The sequence below is a fragment of the Uloborus diversus genome, chromosome 5 (genome assembly GCF_026930045.1).
Source record: "Uloborus diversus isolate 005 chromosome 5, Udiv.v.3.1, whole genome shotgun sequence".
Taxonomy (NCBI): domain Eukaryota; kingdom Metazoa; phylum Arthropoda; class Arachnida; order Araneae; family Uloboridae; genus Uloborus; species Uloborus diversus.
Window position 1 is genome coordinate 169389029 of NC_072735.1, and position 14842 is coordinate 169403870.

At 31.4% G+C, this 14842-nt stretch overlaps 1 protein-coding gene across 1 annotated transcript; it reads left to right on the top strand.

Moving 5' to 3' along the window:
- The first annotated feature begins 382 nt into the window (after positions 1 to 382).
- Positions 383 to 11722, top strand: LOC129222746 (elongation factor 1-beta-like). The gene is made up of 7 exons (XM_054857277.1): positions 383 to 545; positions 715 to 837; positions 3707 to 3821; positions 6107 to 6173; positions 7220 to 7345; positions 9341 to 9408; positions 11596 to 11722. The coding sequence occupies exons 1-7, from the start codon at positions 466 to 468 to the stop codon at positions 11680 to 11682; spliced, it is 666 nt and encodes a 221-aa protein (XP_054713252.1). The 5' UTR covers positions 383 to 465; the 3' UTR covers positions 11683 to 11722.
- Positions 11723 to 14842: the final 3120 nt, after the last annotated feature.

Genomic DNA, 14842 nt, shown 5'->3' on the forward strand with positions numbered 1-14842 from the left:
ATTTCTATTCAAGAGTCACAACTGACTACAACTGTATTATGTCGAGGGGATCTGCATACTATGTGCCTTGCCTCCTATTATTTTTATATACCGATAGATGGCAGCACCATCACCGGATCGGACAGGTTAATGAGAATTTAGAACTAGTCCAAGAGCTAATAGCTACCTGGTACTAGCACCCCCAGAGGTATCGTTTCACTTGGAGGACATTGAGACCACGAGCATATTTAACGTCGCCCAGTCCCCTTTAATGACGACGGTGGGTCTTCGACCTGCGGGGATCGAACCCGAGCCCCTCCGGCCCCGAGTCCAATGCCCTACCGATCAGGCTACCACTTCATATATTTTGTGTAATGGGCAACACTCCACTTTCTTTACGTTACTTTTCTTTCCTCGTCCAGCGGTGTTGTCTGCTATCTAAAAATCCATTTAATTATTCAAGCAATATAAAATAAAAATATCATAATGGGATTTGGAGATTTAAAAACTGATGCTGGACTGAAGTCCCTTGATGAATATTTAGCTGACAACAGCTATATAGAAGGGTAAATAATCATTTGTCAAATAGATGATTTAAGATAGAAATTTAAATACCGGTAGCGTCGAACCGATCAAGCATTTTGATTTACTTAATAATGTTTGTTAGCGTACTTTGTTTTTGTTGCAATGTAATCGGTATTTGTGTTCTAAAACCAATTCACTGCATTATTTCAGATTCCAGCCTTCTCAAGCAGATACTACAGTTTTCCAGGCGTTATCAAGCCCACCAAATTCCAAGTTTCCTCACGCTCTTAGGTGGTACAATCACATCAAATCTTACGGGAAAGGGATTTCCAGGTAATATTTCGTTTAAATTGGACATCCAAAGCTTTTATCAAATCTTTTCCCAAATGAATTTAATCTGTAGCTAATTATCTTATCTTCTATTTTACTCGAGTCTTGCCGTTTTTTATTTAATGTTTTTTCAAGCTCTATACCTCTTACCTTGGAATCTGATCTCTTTCCCCTTAACATATTCAGTTGAAAAATAACTTGTGGTGTCAATGTAGATAGCAGAATCACAACAAATATTTTGTGTATATCAACATATTTATCAGTCATATTGCTGTTGAAAGAATTTATTGTTTTAGTCATTAAAGCCTAAGTTGGTACAGAATCAACTATGGAAAGCACATTAGTCTTTGTGACATCACTGACATAGAGTGACACTTGACACCTTCAGAGACCACCCGCACCTACCAATTCTACTCTACCAATTGCTCGGTTTATCGGTTTTAAATGCTCGGATAAATCTGAGCAAGTGGGTCTCTTTATTTAAATACATAAAAAATTACATTATTATTTGTTACAATTTTGATTTGCTCTTGACAAAAATTTTGGCAATTTAATATCAATAATTAGAGTGACAGGGGGGGGGTAAGACAAAGTGTGACCCTGGGGGAGGGAGGGGGTCAAATTATTGAACCAAAATGAGGTATTAATTACAGACTGCGCTTTAGATTGTGGTGGTACAACTTTCATTCTGGATTTTTTTTTTTTTTAAATTTGCGTCATATTTACGTTAAACTTTTAGTTTTTTTACCAAAAGGTATATAATTTTAGAATTTTCAGAAAAATGTTCCGCTTTTTTATGCGGTATATTATTTTATGGGAGGAGGGGAGTATTTTTAAAGATGGAAAAATCTAGTAAATTTATCCTTATTTTCAAGTTTCTCGTTTTTTTTTAATAAGGCACGATAAGGTGGATATATATATAATATATATACATTGATTGCTTATGTAATATTTTTTAAATCTTAACATTAATTTAGTAACTAGTAAATTATGAAAACTGCAGAAATTATAATAAATTGAATGATTGAGTGGGAGTGGATCAAATTACTCTTATTTTTAATAAATGTTTAAAATATATCATTATCCAGGGATCTGGCCAGAGGATATTTGGGTCCGTTAACGGACCCTTCACAAAAATCCGATCAACCAAAACGGACCTTTCACAAAATCCCGATCAAACAAAACGGACCTTTCACAAAATCCCGATCAAACAAAACGGACCCTTCACAAAATTCTGATAAACAAGATCGGATCTTTCACAAATTGTTTATTGAAAGAACAAATCTAAAAGCAAAATAACGCATATTTCTGGATATAAACCGATAATTTTTGGATTTTTTTAAAAGTCAAATTAGAGGGATCAGCTTATACAAAATCGGCTAATTTTGAAAAAAAAAAAAAAAAAAATTGGCACTCTTGCGATGTTCCTGCAAGTGATGTTCCTGCAAGCGATAAAAAATTGCTACTGCCAAATAAATATAATGGTTGTTTGTTTTATCACACCTAATTAGCAGCGGTGTTGCTGTAAACTTTTCTGAAAAGGCATTGGTAAGCACTTTTCTCCACTCATGATTTAATAAACAATAATAATATATATTTTCGAAATGAACTTAGAACTACAAAGTGATAGTAAGGGTGGGGGAAAAATATGATCGCTTCAGATAGGGTTACCAACTTTAAAATTATCACCACTTAGCATCTGGCATTGAACCTTTATAATGACTTGATTAGAAAATATTCTCATTTTACCAGATGGTCATTGTTTTTACGGAGCGGTGTGGTGCGGTGCGATGTTTAATTGTTATTTTGGGAGAAAATTATATGGGTTTTGATTTTTCGATACTAACAAGGATGATTACTTTAAATTAACTCTTTTAATTAGCGTTTTTTTTTTCTTTAGATGTCTACATTTTGAAAAATGCAATCTTTTAACATCCGATATGAGAATCATATTTTGTTCTTTTTTCAAGCTAATTTCGCTTTATTAGGATTCAAATAAATGAAAAGTGTCTTTATTTCTGTTAGAACTATCATTTCAAGTTTTTAAAGCAAAATTCCATTTTCTGTTATGAGTCAAAAATTAAAATGCTAAATAGATGGTTTATTTTATTTTATTTTTTGGGTCAACTGTGTCCACAGATATTAATGATATGTTTATCATAGGACTCTAAAATGCAATTTTAAAATAATTTTATCAAAACTATTTCTTTTACAAGCCGTTTTTATACTTTTGATGTCTTCACTTTGAGAATTGCGATCTCTTTGCATCCGCTATGGGAATATGATTTTTCGAATTTTTGATGATATTTACACTTTGTTAAGAGGTAAACAATTAAAACACCTTTTTATTTTTGTTAAAATCACGGAATTTATAAGTTTCAAACGAAATTCTGTGCTTTTTAAGAGTGTCTTGGGTCAAAAAGTTAAATGCTGAACCCCCTATTCTAAATTTTATTTTATTTATTTTTTTGTTACAATTATTTTAAATATTGTACAGAAATATTTCTAGTATAATATATTTCTGTACAGTATTTAAAGTAATTGTAACAAAAAAATGGTATATAAATATTGATACTTGAGAGAGCAATGCCCCCCTCCACACACACCAAATATCAGAAAAACACTCCAGAATGATTTTCTCGAAATAGAAGAGGAAAACACTCAACTTTAAGTTTAATTGATACAGTTTGTGCCATCTCTAAGTTCCAAAATTTTGTTTTAACAAAAAAAAAATTTTTTTGCGAAAATTTTTGATTTTTCACAAAATTAATTCATTTTTCACAAAATTATTTGATTTTTCACAAAAAACGGACCCTGTGAAAAATCCTGGACAGACCCCTGTTATCATATTTCATGATGTGATATGTTTTAGTTTCCCTGGTGTGAAAAAAGACATCAGCGCTTTTGCTGCAGCTGGTTCTGCTCCTTCTAAAGGCAAGTCTGGAGGTGATGATGACGATTTGGACCTCTTTGGATCAGATGATGAGGTGAGTTCTTTTTTTATGATTTGAACTACTTCATAGTGTTTTTTAAATACAAATACAAATACAAAAGTGACGACCAGCAACAGGCTCTGGGCCCAGCTAGACTGGTCCTAGTCAATTTACAATTCCCAGTGAAGATCAATGGCCCTCTTAAAACTGTCTACTCCTTTGCTCATTACCACCTCTTCCGGTAAGCTGTTCCAAGGTTCCACTACCCTGCTAAAATAATAATTTTTCCTAATATCCATGTTAGCCTGAGATTTAAATAACTTAAAACAATGATTCCTTGTCCTGTTTTCAGTGCTAAACTTTAGCCCCGTAACATCTTTCGTTTTAATAAATTTAAACAGCTGAATCATGTCCCCTCGGTCTCTTCTTTGCTCAAGACTGTACATTTTTAGCCTTCTAAGCCTGGAATCATAATCTAAGTGGGAAAGTCCACTTATTAGCCTTGTAGCCCGCCTTTGAACCCTTTCCAATACATTAATGTCTTTCTTAAGATAAGGAGACCAAAACTGAACTGCATACTCCAAATGGGGTCTTACCAAACTTCTATATAAGGGCAGAAGAACTTCTTTAGATTTATTTGAAATAGATCTATTGATAAACCCAAGCATCTTATTGGCTTTGTTGCTAGCAATGCTGCACTGTTGGCTAAACTTTAAATCCTGACTTATTAGGACCCTCAGATCAGTAACTTTGTCTGCCTGACTAATGACTGAACCTTGCAAATAATAACTTGTACACTTATTTCCATGCCCTAAATGTAGCACTTGACATTTCCCAACATTAACAGCCATACCCCATTTATCAGCCCACTCCGTAATATGATCTAGATCCTCTTGCAGCTGATTTGCTTGTTCTTCATTTTCTACAGTCCCCATAACTTTGACATCATCAGCAAAACAATTCATGTTCCCAGAAATATTTTTGTGAATATCGTTTATAAAGACAATGAACAAAACAGGCCCTAACACTGATCCTTGAGGAACCCCGCTTAAGACCTCACTCCAATGTCTTTTGTCATGTAAAGCTAATAATTATTTATTTGCATAATTTTGATTTAATTAAGTAACTCTAAATGTTAACTACAGTAAAACCTTGATAACTCATCACCCCAAGGGATAACGAAAACATGTTGAATTAATTGGGGGGAAGGGGGAGCTTGACTTGTATAGAGTTTTCTGACTTGGGTAGAAAAAGTCGGCAGTGGACGGTTTAGGTCTTATCCTTATGGGTGGATTAGGTCCCATTTTCTACCACAGGCAAAGCTGTGTGGGTAGCACTAGTAAGTAATATAAAGTATTATTTGCAATATTAAAGGCATGCTACAACTAAATCAGTATTTATAATAACAAATTGATATGATCAAATATAAATCTATTATTTCAAATATTAATCTAGAAATTGTTTGCAGTAATAAACTAACATAAATTTCAGAGCTAGAAATATTTGAAAAATTTTAAGGCAGCATATTTATATAACATCATTTCAAAAACTAAGTCTTTTAATAAAATTATAAACTAAATATAGCCTAAAGTAACTTTGATCAGTATATATTGTTAATAAACATTTTATTAATTGTTGAATGAATTCTAGCTCCAAGTGTTCAATACACGAATTTTTAAATTAAATATACATTTCAGTTATTATTTATCATAAAGTAAAATTTTGAATTTAAAAGACAATATCTTATTTAATAATTGTAAAAGAAAATTCGCAACCTAAATTGTTTCAGGTCAAAGGGGCAAAATCTCGGCTCATGATTCGGCCAGGCCCTCGATGCTTCGTGCCATCTCTAATTGTTAGTATTAAATAAGGAGCAAATGCAATTGAAAAATCAAACTGTCTTTATTGTGGTTCATTACTCTTTCAACTTGGCATTTTTGCTGTTGGCCACAATATAAGACTTAGAGAAGTGCAGTGGCTTTTTAGGGAAAATTTTTATAAAAATATTTGAGTTCACAGAGAATTTTATCTAGGTCCAGAGAGAAGAGAGCAGAAGCAAGATACTGACTCTATCAGCGTCTTTTTCCATAAATTTTCCTCCCCAAAAAGAAGTAAAAGTAGGGTTTTATATTGTAGTGTTAATACGTGTTAGGCTGAATTCACTTTTTCCTGTTTTGAGTTTTCTTATGGCAATAATTTTATTCAATTAACATGAAAAACATTTTGCTTAAAGTATATTTCTAAGCATAAAACTTGAAAAACAAAAGCTTAAACATCCTTATAGTACCGTGCTTGTTTTTACCATTTATATTCATTATTTTAACATGTTTTTTGTTTAGCCTGATGCAGAAGCGGAAAAGCTTAAAGAAGAAAGAGTAAAACAGTATCAAGCAAAAAAATCTAAAAGTATGTTGATTTATTACTTATTAATGATGTAATTTATAACTAAATAGTTATTTATTCATTTGTTTATGTAAGTGTTTTGTTTCTTTATGTCGAGAATTTTATATTTTTTGATCTTGAGTTTAGGGTAAATCTTTCTATGTGGAGAACATACCCATTGTTTGATTTTTTGTAATTATGTACTTTTTGATGTTGTTTGCACTTGTTTAATTATGGAGCGAGATTTTAAAAACAAAGAAAAAGCTTTTATTTCCTGCTTTTAAGTTCTGAAACTTGTATTACAAAACTGGAATGTAGAACTTAATAGAAAAAAAAATCCCCTCCTTTCATAAAACTTTACAGGTTCTAATGTATCTTTAAGTTACAGAAATATTAATGCTTTATTCTATTATTACACTTTGAGCTTACAAGTGCTTTTCCCCCCTTTGATTGTAAAATTTCATAAGCTGCTGTGAAATAAGGTTTCTTGTTCTATTTTACAGACTATTGTTAAAAAAAAGTTGCTCTTTTTTTCTCAAAGATATTTCTTCAGGCGTGGACCATATTAACTTGTTTGTTCTAAGTAAAAAAAAAGTAGTCTGCTTCTGGAATGCAAATGTGTGTTTAGGGAAGCTATTGAATGAACTTATCGTAAATTTATAATCTGGTATGCTTGGAATAATTGTTTTACTCGGGTTTTGTGTGTTACTTTAGTAAAACCAATAAAAGTTTATTGTCTGTTCTGTTAGTATATATTTTGTATATTTTTTAATGCTTGAGTTCATAAAGAAATATCTTGATTGCTTAAGTTTTTTAAACAACATGCATAGAAAAAGTCTTTAAAAATTGTTTTTGTTTACTATTTTGTCTATTAACTGAACTCTCAGATTGAGTGATATATATAACTTATAAACATGCAACAGCATATGCATTTACTAATCATTTACTAGAAAATTCACTTTTTATTTTCATTTGAGCAGTTAAATAATATTATATTCAGCTTACTTTTTAGAATTATTAATGAAGAATTAAAGCTTCATTTCTCTCAATTTTATTTTAATTTTTTTTAGAGGCTGCAGTTGTTGCAAAATCAAGTGTGGTATTAGATGTCAAACCATGGGATGATGAAACTGATATGGCAGAAATGGAAAAGAAAGTTCGAACAGTTGAATGTGATGGTTTAAAATGGGGTGCATGTAAGTATCTTACCTGAATTGCATTACTCGTGAAATTTTCAAAATGCAGTACACTCTCGATATTACAAAGTCGAAGGGACGGTAAAATTTTTTTGAGATATTGAGTTTTTGCGATAATAAGGTCGTAATTATAATAAAAAGATATTCTAAAAATTAGTCACAACAGTTAAAAATAAGTATAAACATGAAATGAAAGTTGAAAAATAAGCCTTAATAAAATAACAAAAATTTTAATTGTTAAAATGAGCCAAAAATAATAGAGAAAAAAGAATGCTCCAGTGAAATAGCAAAATGTAGTGATTTACCATGACTAAACTTATCAAAAATTTAAACTATCAAGTTGCAGAATTGTTTCAAATGAGTTTCGAGCACCCCGGAACAAAAGAAGTTGGGCAAATTACACCATTCCCTGTGTCTCTTAACACAGGTCTTCTCCATTCTGTTTCAGAGGAAATTTAAACTTTAATCATGACTCAAGACCCAAAGTTGAAAAATAAAAAGGGGATGCCCGTTCATCTCCCCTTTTTACAGAGGTGGAAATAGTCAAAAGGTCCAACGAAATGGCGTGAGACAGGGCCGAAAAGTGTTAGGTAGGTTTTTTGGCTTTCTCAGTTCTCACATTTTCTGACACCCCAGGTGTATAGAATGAAAGTGGCAGTAGATAAGCTTCTCCGAATCATTCCTAACCCCAAGAGAAATTTTTGGAAACATTCCTTGAGTTGCTTTGTGACAATAAAGTGCAGTTTTTCTGGAAAAATTATATTTGACTTCGAAAAATATTCAACATAACAAGGTTTTGATTAAAAACTCTTTGACATAAGAATGAAAATGCAAGTTAGATAAATACGCAAAATTAAAGGAGGAAAATAATTTTTCATCATGTCAAGGTTATCAAGAGTGTATTGTAAAAGAATGCATTCATTCATTCATTTATTTCTGTACCAAAAAAAAAGTATTTAGTGTGTAGTTACAGTGATACGTCAGTCCAAGGTTTGTAGTATTTATGATGCTATTGGCAAATTGCTGCTAACTTTAAAGTAAGGGAATAAAATCCAGTAAATTACTTGAATTTATTTACATGATAAAAGTTATCACCAAGAATAGGATGTCGAAGACCTAAAGAAAGTCTTCAAAAAAAAAAAGTCGAAGCAAAACGCTAATAATTAACCAAAAATAACCTCAAAACGAAGAATGCCATATAAGGTCACAAAATTTTTTTTATAAATTGTAACTTGTGTTTCGTAAATGTAAAAATAGGTACACCTATATAATCTCTTAAATTTTAAAGAAGTAATGACAATTGATGAAATAAATGACAATTTATAAATTTTTAGTTTCTATCTTCCAGAGCATCAGAATAAAATTGTATTTTCCAAAGTTGTTTTGGCTTTCTCAAAATCAAAAGAAAACCTTTTGTGCTAAAACAATTTCTTTCATCCTGAACAACTCCGTTCAACATTCGTTCTTCGAGCACATTTAAAACCACTAGTATCTCTTACTGCAACTTCTTCTATTCCAAATTTTACTATTTCCCCTGCTACAATGCCTGAAGTTTGCTTGAAATAATTGCTTTTTTGATTCTTTTTACCAGGAAAATGCTTTTAATTTTTTTTTTTTTTTTTTTTTTTGAAAAGAGTCTTAAAATCCCAGAGGGGAAAAAAAAATCTGAGAGCTAAAAATGTGCAACAAATCCAAAAACATAAAATAAAATTACTTAAAAATTCATAAATCCCTTTAAAAGGAAAAAAAAAAACTGAAAATGCAAAAAAATGTACTTATCAATATTCTAGCCGTAGTTAACACTATAAATCATGTTTGACATTTTTTACTAACTGACTTTAAAATTGCTCCTCAGTAGCATAATGCATAAAAATTACTGAAGTAGCTATAAACAGTAAGTATATAAGAAGTAAGGAACTTATATACTTACTGTATTCCAAGTTTTAAATGAAATAGGTTGTTACTTGATTACTTAAGAATCTTTTACTATTTCAGCTAAACTCATTCCTCTTGCTTATGGCATTAAGAAATTGCAAATCATGTGTGTTGTTGAAGATGAAAAGGTAAGATCCTTCAAAAATTTAATTTATTATCATGTGCCCTTCTTCCGTGAATAAACGGTTTTACTCTTCAGTACATAGTGACAGACTCTGAATTGTGCGCATGTTGAATATGATTCTCAAAGGCTTAAAAAGGCCTAAGATCTTCAATTATGCAACAGATTTAGAGGCTCTTTAAAACCTTAGGGTATGATTTTTTTTTTTCTGAAAAACTGGCTTTTTTTTTCTTCATTAAATTAATGTAGGTATAGTGTAAGTTATTTTTTGCTAGGAAGCGGAGGGTGAGGTAACAGTTATTTCTGAAAATGGTATAAATACGAAGTAGTTTGCCAGCAACTTTCACTTTTTTCAACATTCTGCTTTTTTTTTCTTGAATCTATCAAGAAATTATGGCTAAAAATGGGGAGAGGGTAGAGTACTGTTATAATTTAAACTCTGTAGATTGAAGAAAACCATTTTTTTTAAACCTGAAGCTTCTCGATTTTTCTGCAATTACATTTTTAACCATCTACTGATATAATACTCTATGGGGGAAAAAAAAAGCTGTTTATGCTCTGGAAAACAGATTTCTAGTAATTTAAATGAGTTTTCATAATTTCTAACACATAAATTCAGCACAAATTTGCTTTGTAAGCATGCTGACATCAATCCATGTGTGTTACTGAAAAGTGTATGTTATGTTTGAGATTTCAAGCTTTTTGTAAAAGTTTAAATTTTCAATTTTTGTAGAATTTTTTTTTACCTTTACCTTTTAATCTGTTCATTTTATTTTTAACGTCATAATATTTCCCATCAATTCATTTTATAATGCATTTTAAATTTTTTTCATGAGTTTATGCACATCCTAAAAATGTATCTGAGAAGCATTTTCATCACTACATTCAATATTGTAGCATTAAAGAAATAAAATTCTGAATTTTCATGACTAGCTGTTTTTATTTTGCTGCAGCCTAGATTTTGAAAAGCATGATCCTCTTGCAACTGCTGCTTAAAAGGATAGATTTTGGTTTTCTTTTTTGTTTCAATAGTATGAAGTTTTGATATCTGTGCATAATATTTACCATTGTGAAAATAAGCTTGAAATACAATGAAACTGGTAAGTGTGTTAGTTTTATGAGTTAATCAAACCCATTTGAAAATCGAGTCAAAAAGAACAACTGCTAATTTACTTGTATGTTGGATGGATAGTAACACTGTTTTGAATGTCCTCGGATATATTATTGCACGTTTTCTTTGTCCCCTGAAAAGCATGATATAACAAGGGCTTACTGTATTTTGAAAATGTTTCTCTCTTCACACACAAATCTTGAAAGGGTTTCCTTCTTCCCTCACTCCCTACAGTTCGTTCAGGAACATTGACCCCCCAAGAGTGACTTCTAATAGTTGACTTTTTTAATTTCTATATAATAAGCTAATGTTGCTAAAAGTGGAAATAATATAAAAATATGTACATTCAACTAGGATATCAAGGTAGTTTTTCAGTCTTGTTCAATTACTCTCCCCAGATTGAATGTCCCTTTCCCTAGCAAAAGAGAAATGTATTTGTTTCTTAATGGGGGAAAAAAGGCTTAATATTATCCAACAGCTTTCTGTCGAAGTTAAGTAGCTTAAAAATCCAAGTGGAACTAGAAAAAAATTAAGTAATTTTACAAATTTTAATAACTTTACAAAAATCTCAAAGATGCTTTTTTTTATAAAGGATTTAAACAGTAAAATATTTAATAAATAATATTCAAACGCTTTAGCACAGATTTAAAATTTTGTATTCTAATTAAATGTGTTTCCTCTCCAATTTCTAAATTTACATGAAATACAGTAGATAATGATATATATATTTTTTGTATCATTTCTATTACTTAGCAGATTTCAATGCAACATAGTTTGTGATTAGATTTTTGTTGTTTTTTTCCACTGTTCTGGCAAAAATACCCACCCTGATTACAAAGTAAATAACTTAAACTTTTCTCTTTAACAGTGTCTCAGAGACACTGATATAGAGAAAGGTGTGTTATAGGCGCTGTGTTAAGTCCAGATTTTTTGAATATTATAATTCAAAATTATTGATCTATATTGATGTTTCATATAAATTAAAATACTTTTGTAGTTTTGCTTTCTGTGGTATTATTTAGTTCAATGAAAGTGTGTTTAACATTCAGATTAATTATCAATATTTTGTATATGTATTTGCAGGTTAGCATAGACTGGCTAACAGAAGAAATCCAAAATTTTGAAGATTATGTTCAATCTGTCGATATTGCTGCTTTCCAAAAAATATAAGCTTGTTTAATTATTCAATAAAAATTAATAATTTTGTGAATTTTGTTTATCTTTTCAACTGCATTTCTACTTTCATAAATTGTATGTAACTTATACTCAAACAAAAGTTGCAAAGTTAAAAAATTTGGATTAAGTTTACACTTGAAATACATGAATGTGAATTGTTTAGCAACATTTGTGTAGAAATTATAGTTTTTAGTTAGGTTTATGGATTTCATTGGTTGGTTTGATTGGGTTTTTTGGCGCAAGAGCCTCAATAGGCTATACTGCGCCAATTTGAATATTTGATATATCCAATTTGACGGATTTGAATTTTTTCATGCGGCTAATGTATAAATAAGCAAGACTTATTTTTAAGGGTGCATTTAATCACCAATATATATATTTTTAATACTCAAACCTGTTTTTGTGCGAATTTTTTTTTTTTTAATTTTATGTATGGAATATGAAAATTTTCATTGGATTCCAACTCAATTGATGAAATTATTTATTCAGCAAATGATTTTTTTTATGCGGTCCCCATCCACCACTCAAAAATAGGTTAGGTTTGAGTGAATTGCATTTATTATTAAGGGTTGTCTAGTTTTTAAAGTTTAAAGCATGATTAAAAGGCCAAGCAAATAAGCAAACTCATGGATCGCGAAATCAAGTGAAGCGAGTAGTTTTCACAAGGTGAAAAGGACAAAGTGGAGATCCTCACTTTAACTTAGGCGATGGATGTGTGAGCGCCTCGTATCCGTGTTTTACCTTTTTATGTTCTTTACAAAGTTTTAACCTTTTTAGTGTTCCGACAAATGTTTGAATGTGTATGGTTGTACTGTAACGCAGTGTAGAACTAGTATCGACCCTATCGCTACAGCGTGGCAGAAGAACATCCCCAATACTTAAATAATTTCGTTTTCTAGTGTTTGGAAAAGTAACCACAAATGGGAGGAGGAAGGAATGCCAAAATATGTAAAAATCATGGTTCTCAAGTTTCTGAAAAATATTACAAATTTTTCTGACTTGCGTGTTCGTATCTTGCTATTTATTTAATCCCGAATGCAGTAATTTTAAAATTGTTTTGTTATTCCTTGCTTTTATCTGGCTTCTACTGCTTATTGTCTATCTGTTTAGTAGGAAAATAATATTATCGTACCACGATTCGTTTTCATTTTCTGCCCCACTTGTAATTGAAAAAAAGTTGTCATGAGAAATCTGTAGTTTATTTTTTCCTTTTAAACTTAAAATAGCTGTTTCTAACAAAGTTAGAACAAAACTAAAAATTTACAATTAAGTACAAATGAAGTGCCGTAAATGATTTTAATTGTTCTAGAGTTCTTCGAAAATAATTGAATGTCTGAAAATCCTAAGGAAAGTGTGCTCCAATTTTATTTCTTAGAAAGTGTATAAATTAGGAATTGGGCAGTTACACTCTTGTTACCTATTTTTCAAATTTATACACAATTTCTTTTAAAGCATTTTTTACCATCCGTCTTTTTATATTGAATTCATTGTTCTATTTGTTGGTGGGTTCTAGGGGTGGATTAAAAACTGATGGTATTGAAAGTCAATGTGAGCAAGGAATGCATTGTCTTTTCTCCTTCCCCTGTTAACTGCTGACATTGATTTGTTGCATCAAAAACAATTCTTACTGTGTATTATCTTAATTTGCAAAAGAGTATATAACTTTTTTAAAGTTTCGTTTACCTGTCCTGTTCTTTTTTGTAGTTCCAACTACAACTTATAAGGCTTCAAAGTGCAGAATTTTATATCAGATTTTTCAAAATTTCCTCCAAGGGAGAAACCGCCCTGACTCCCTACAACGGGGGGGGGGCAGGGTTTGAAATAGGGTTCAATTTCTAGGGGGGAATGTCCCCCTTTACTTCATATTCCAGGGGGGGATTTTTATAAGTTCTGAAAATTTGTTTAGAATTTTTTTATAATTCATTTTTATTTCATTTTTCTATTTATTCATTTTTAAATTATAAATTTTTTTAGTGTGATATCAACCCCATTTTCAAATAATTATTCAGTAATTTTGCAATTTTATTATTTCATTTTTAATAAAATATTTTACAACTACACATACACTCAATTTTTTAAATAGACCATTTTCTGGATCTAATTATCCGAATGGGGTTCAGTTCCCATTGTTTAGAATAATATTTCTACTGCACAAAGACTTTTTTTTTCTGACGATCAAAAAGTTAAAGTAAAAGATTGCCTATACCTTTCGAAAACGGAGTGTCGTTTCCAGCAGCTTTCGGATCGCATTTCGACCGGCGGATCGGAATCAGTTGATGTCGGTGGATCGGAATCGGTTAATGTCGGTGGATCGGAATCTGTTAATGTCGGCGGACCGGATTTCATTGATGCCAGCGAATCGGAATTCGTCAATGTAACTTGAATTGCTTTGAATTGACGGACGCGTTATTAAATTTTTTCCATCTCTCCAGAATGAAAATGGATTTTTAAAATTTTTATCTTCTCCGCATTCCCGGTATGGGGTTCTTTATCGAATTTACGGGGGGGGGGGGGGATCCCGCACGGACCTTTGGATTGCGCGGGATTTAACGATTTTGTGCGCGTTTCGCGCAATCCCGCGCTCTATTTCAAACCCTTGGGGGTGTATTCTATACACCATTTAAATGGGAGTCTTCTGTCACTCTCTTGATACCATTCCCCCTCTTAAGGTCAATCCAAAAAGGACTGCGGAAAAATACATTAAAATACAAACACAAGTAAAGTATTGCTGTATGTATCAGAGGAAAGAGACAAACATAGTAAAAGAAAAATAAATAAAAATTGCGTCTTAAATACACCACCGAGAGAAACATTGTTCGGACTCTTAATCTGGTCAGGGTCACATCAAAGAACGATAACAGAATTTTTTTTTTTAAATACTAAGCACTTTTCATAATGCAAGAGGACAAAATAACTTTCTTGGGGGCAGAATGGACAATTTAAATATTCCTGTAGTTTTCAATTATTCCAGAAAAAAAAACACAAATGAAGAAAAATACGGCTCAAGTCATTTCAAAGCAAACTTTTCCAGAAAAAGTTTGCTAGTTTCAACAATCAAATTTATGATTGAAAGCTAGATACGCAATAACATCCGACAAAAGCCGGATGTCTTTTCATCCACAAGCTTATTACTTTTTGCATTGAAAAAGGCGTT

What these genes read in the sequence shown, in the direction of transcription:
- LOC129222746 (XM_054857277.1), top strand. Translation starts at nt 466, where the DNA reads ATGGGATTTGGAGATTTAAAAACTGATGCTGGACTGAAGTCCCTTGAT. An exon ending in TCAAGCAAAAAAATCTAAAA is followed by an intron (nt 6,174 to 7,219) that starts GTATGTTGATTT and finishes AATTTTTTTTAG; the next exon opens with AGGCTGCAGTTGTTGCAAAA. An exon ending in TGGTTTAAAATGGGGTGCAT is followed by an intron (nt 7,346 to 9,340) that starts GTAAGTATCTTA and finishes TTACTATTTCAG; the next exon opens with CTAAACTCATTCCTCTTGCT.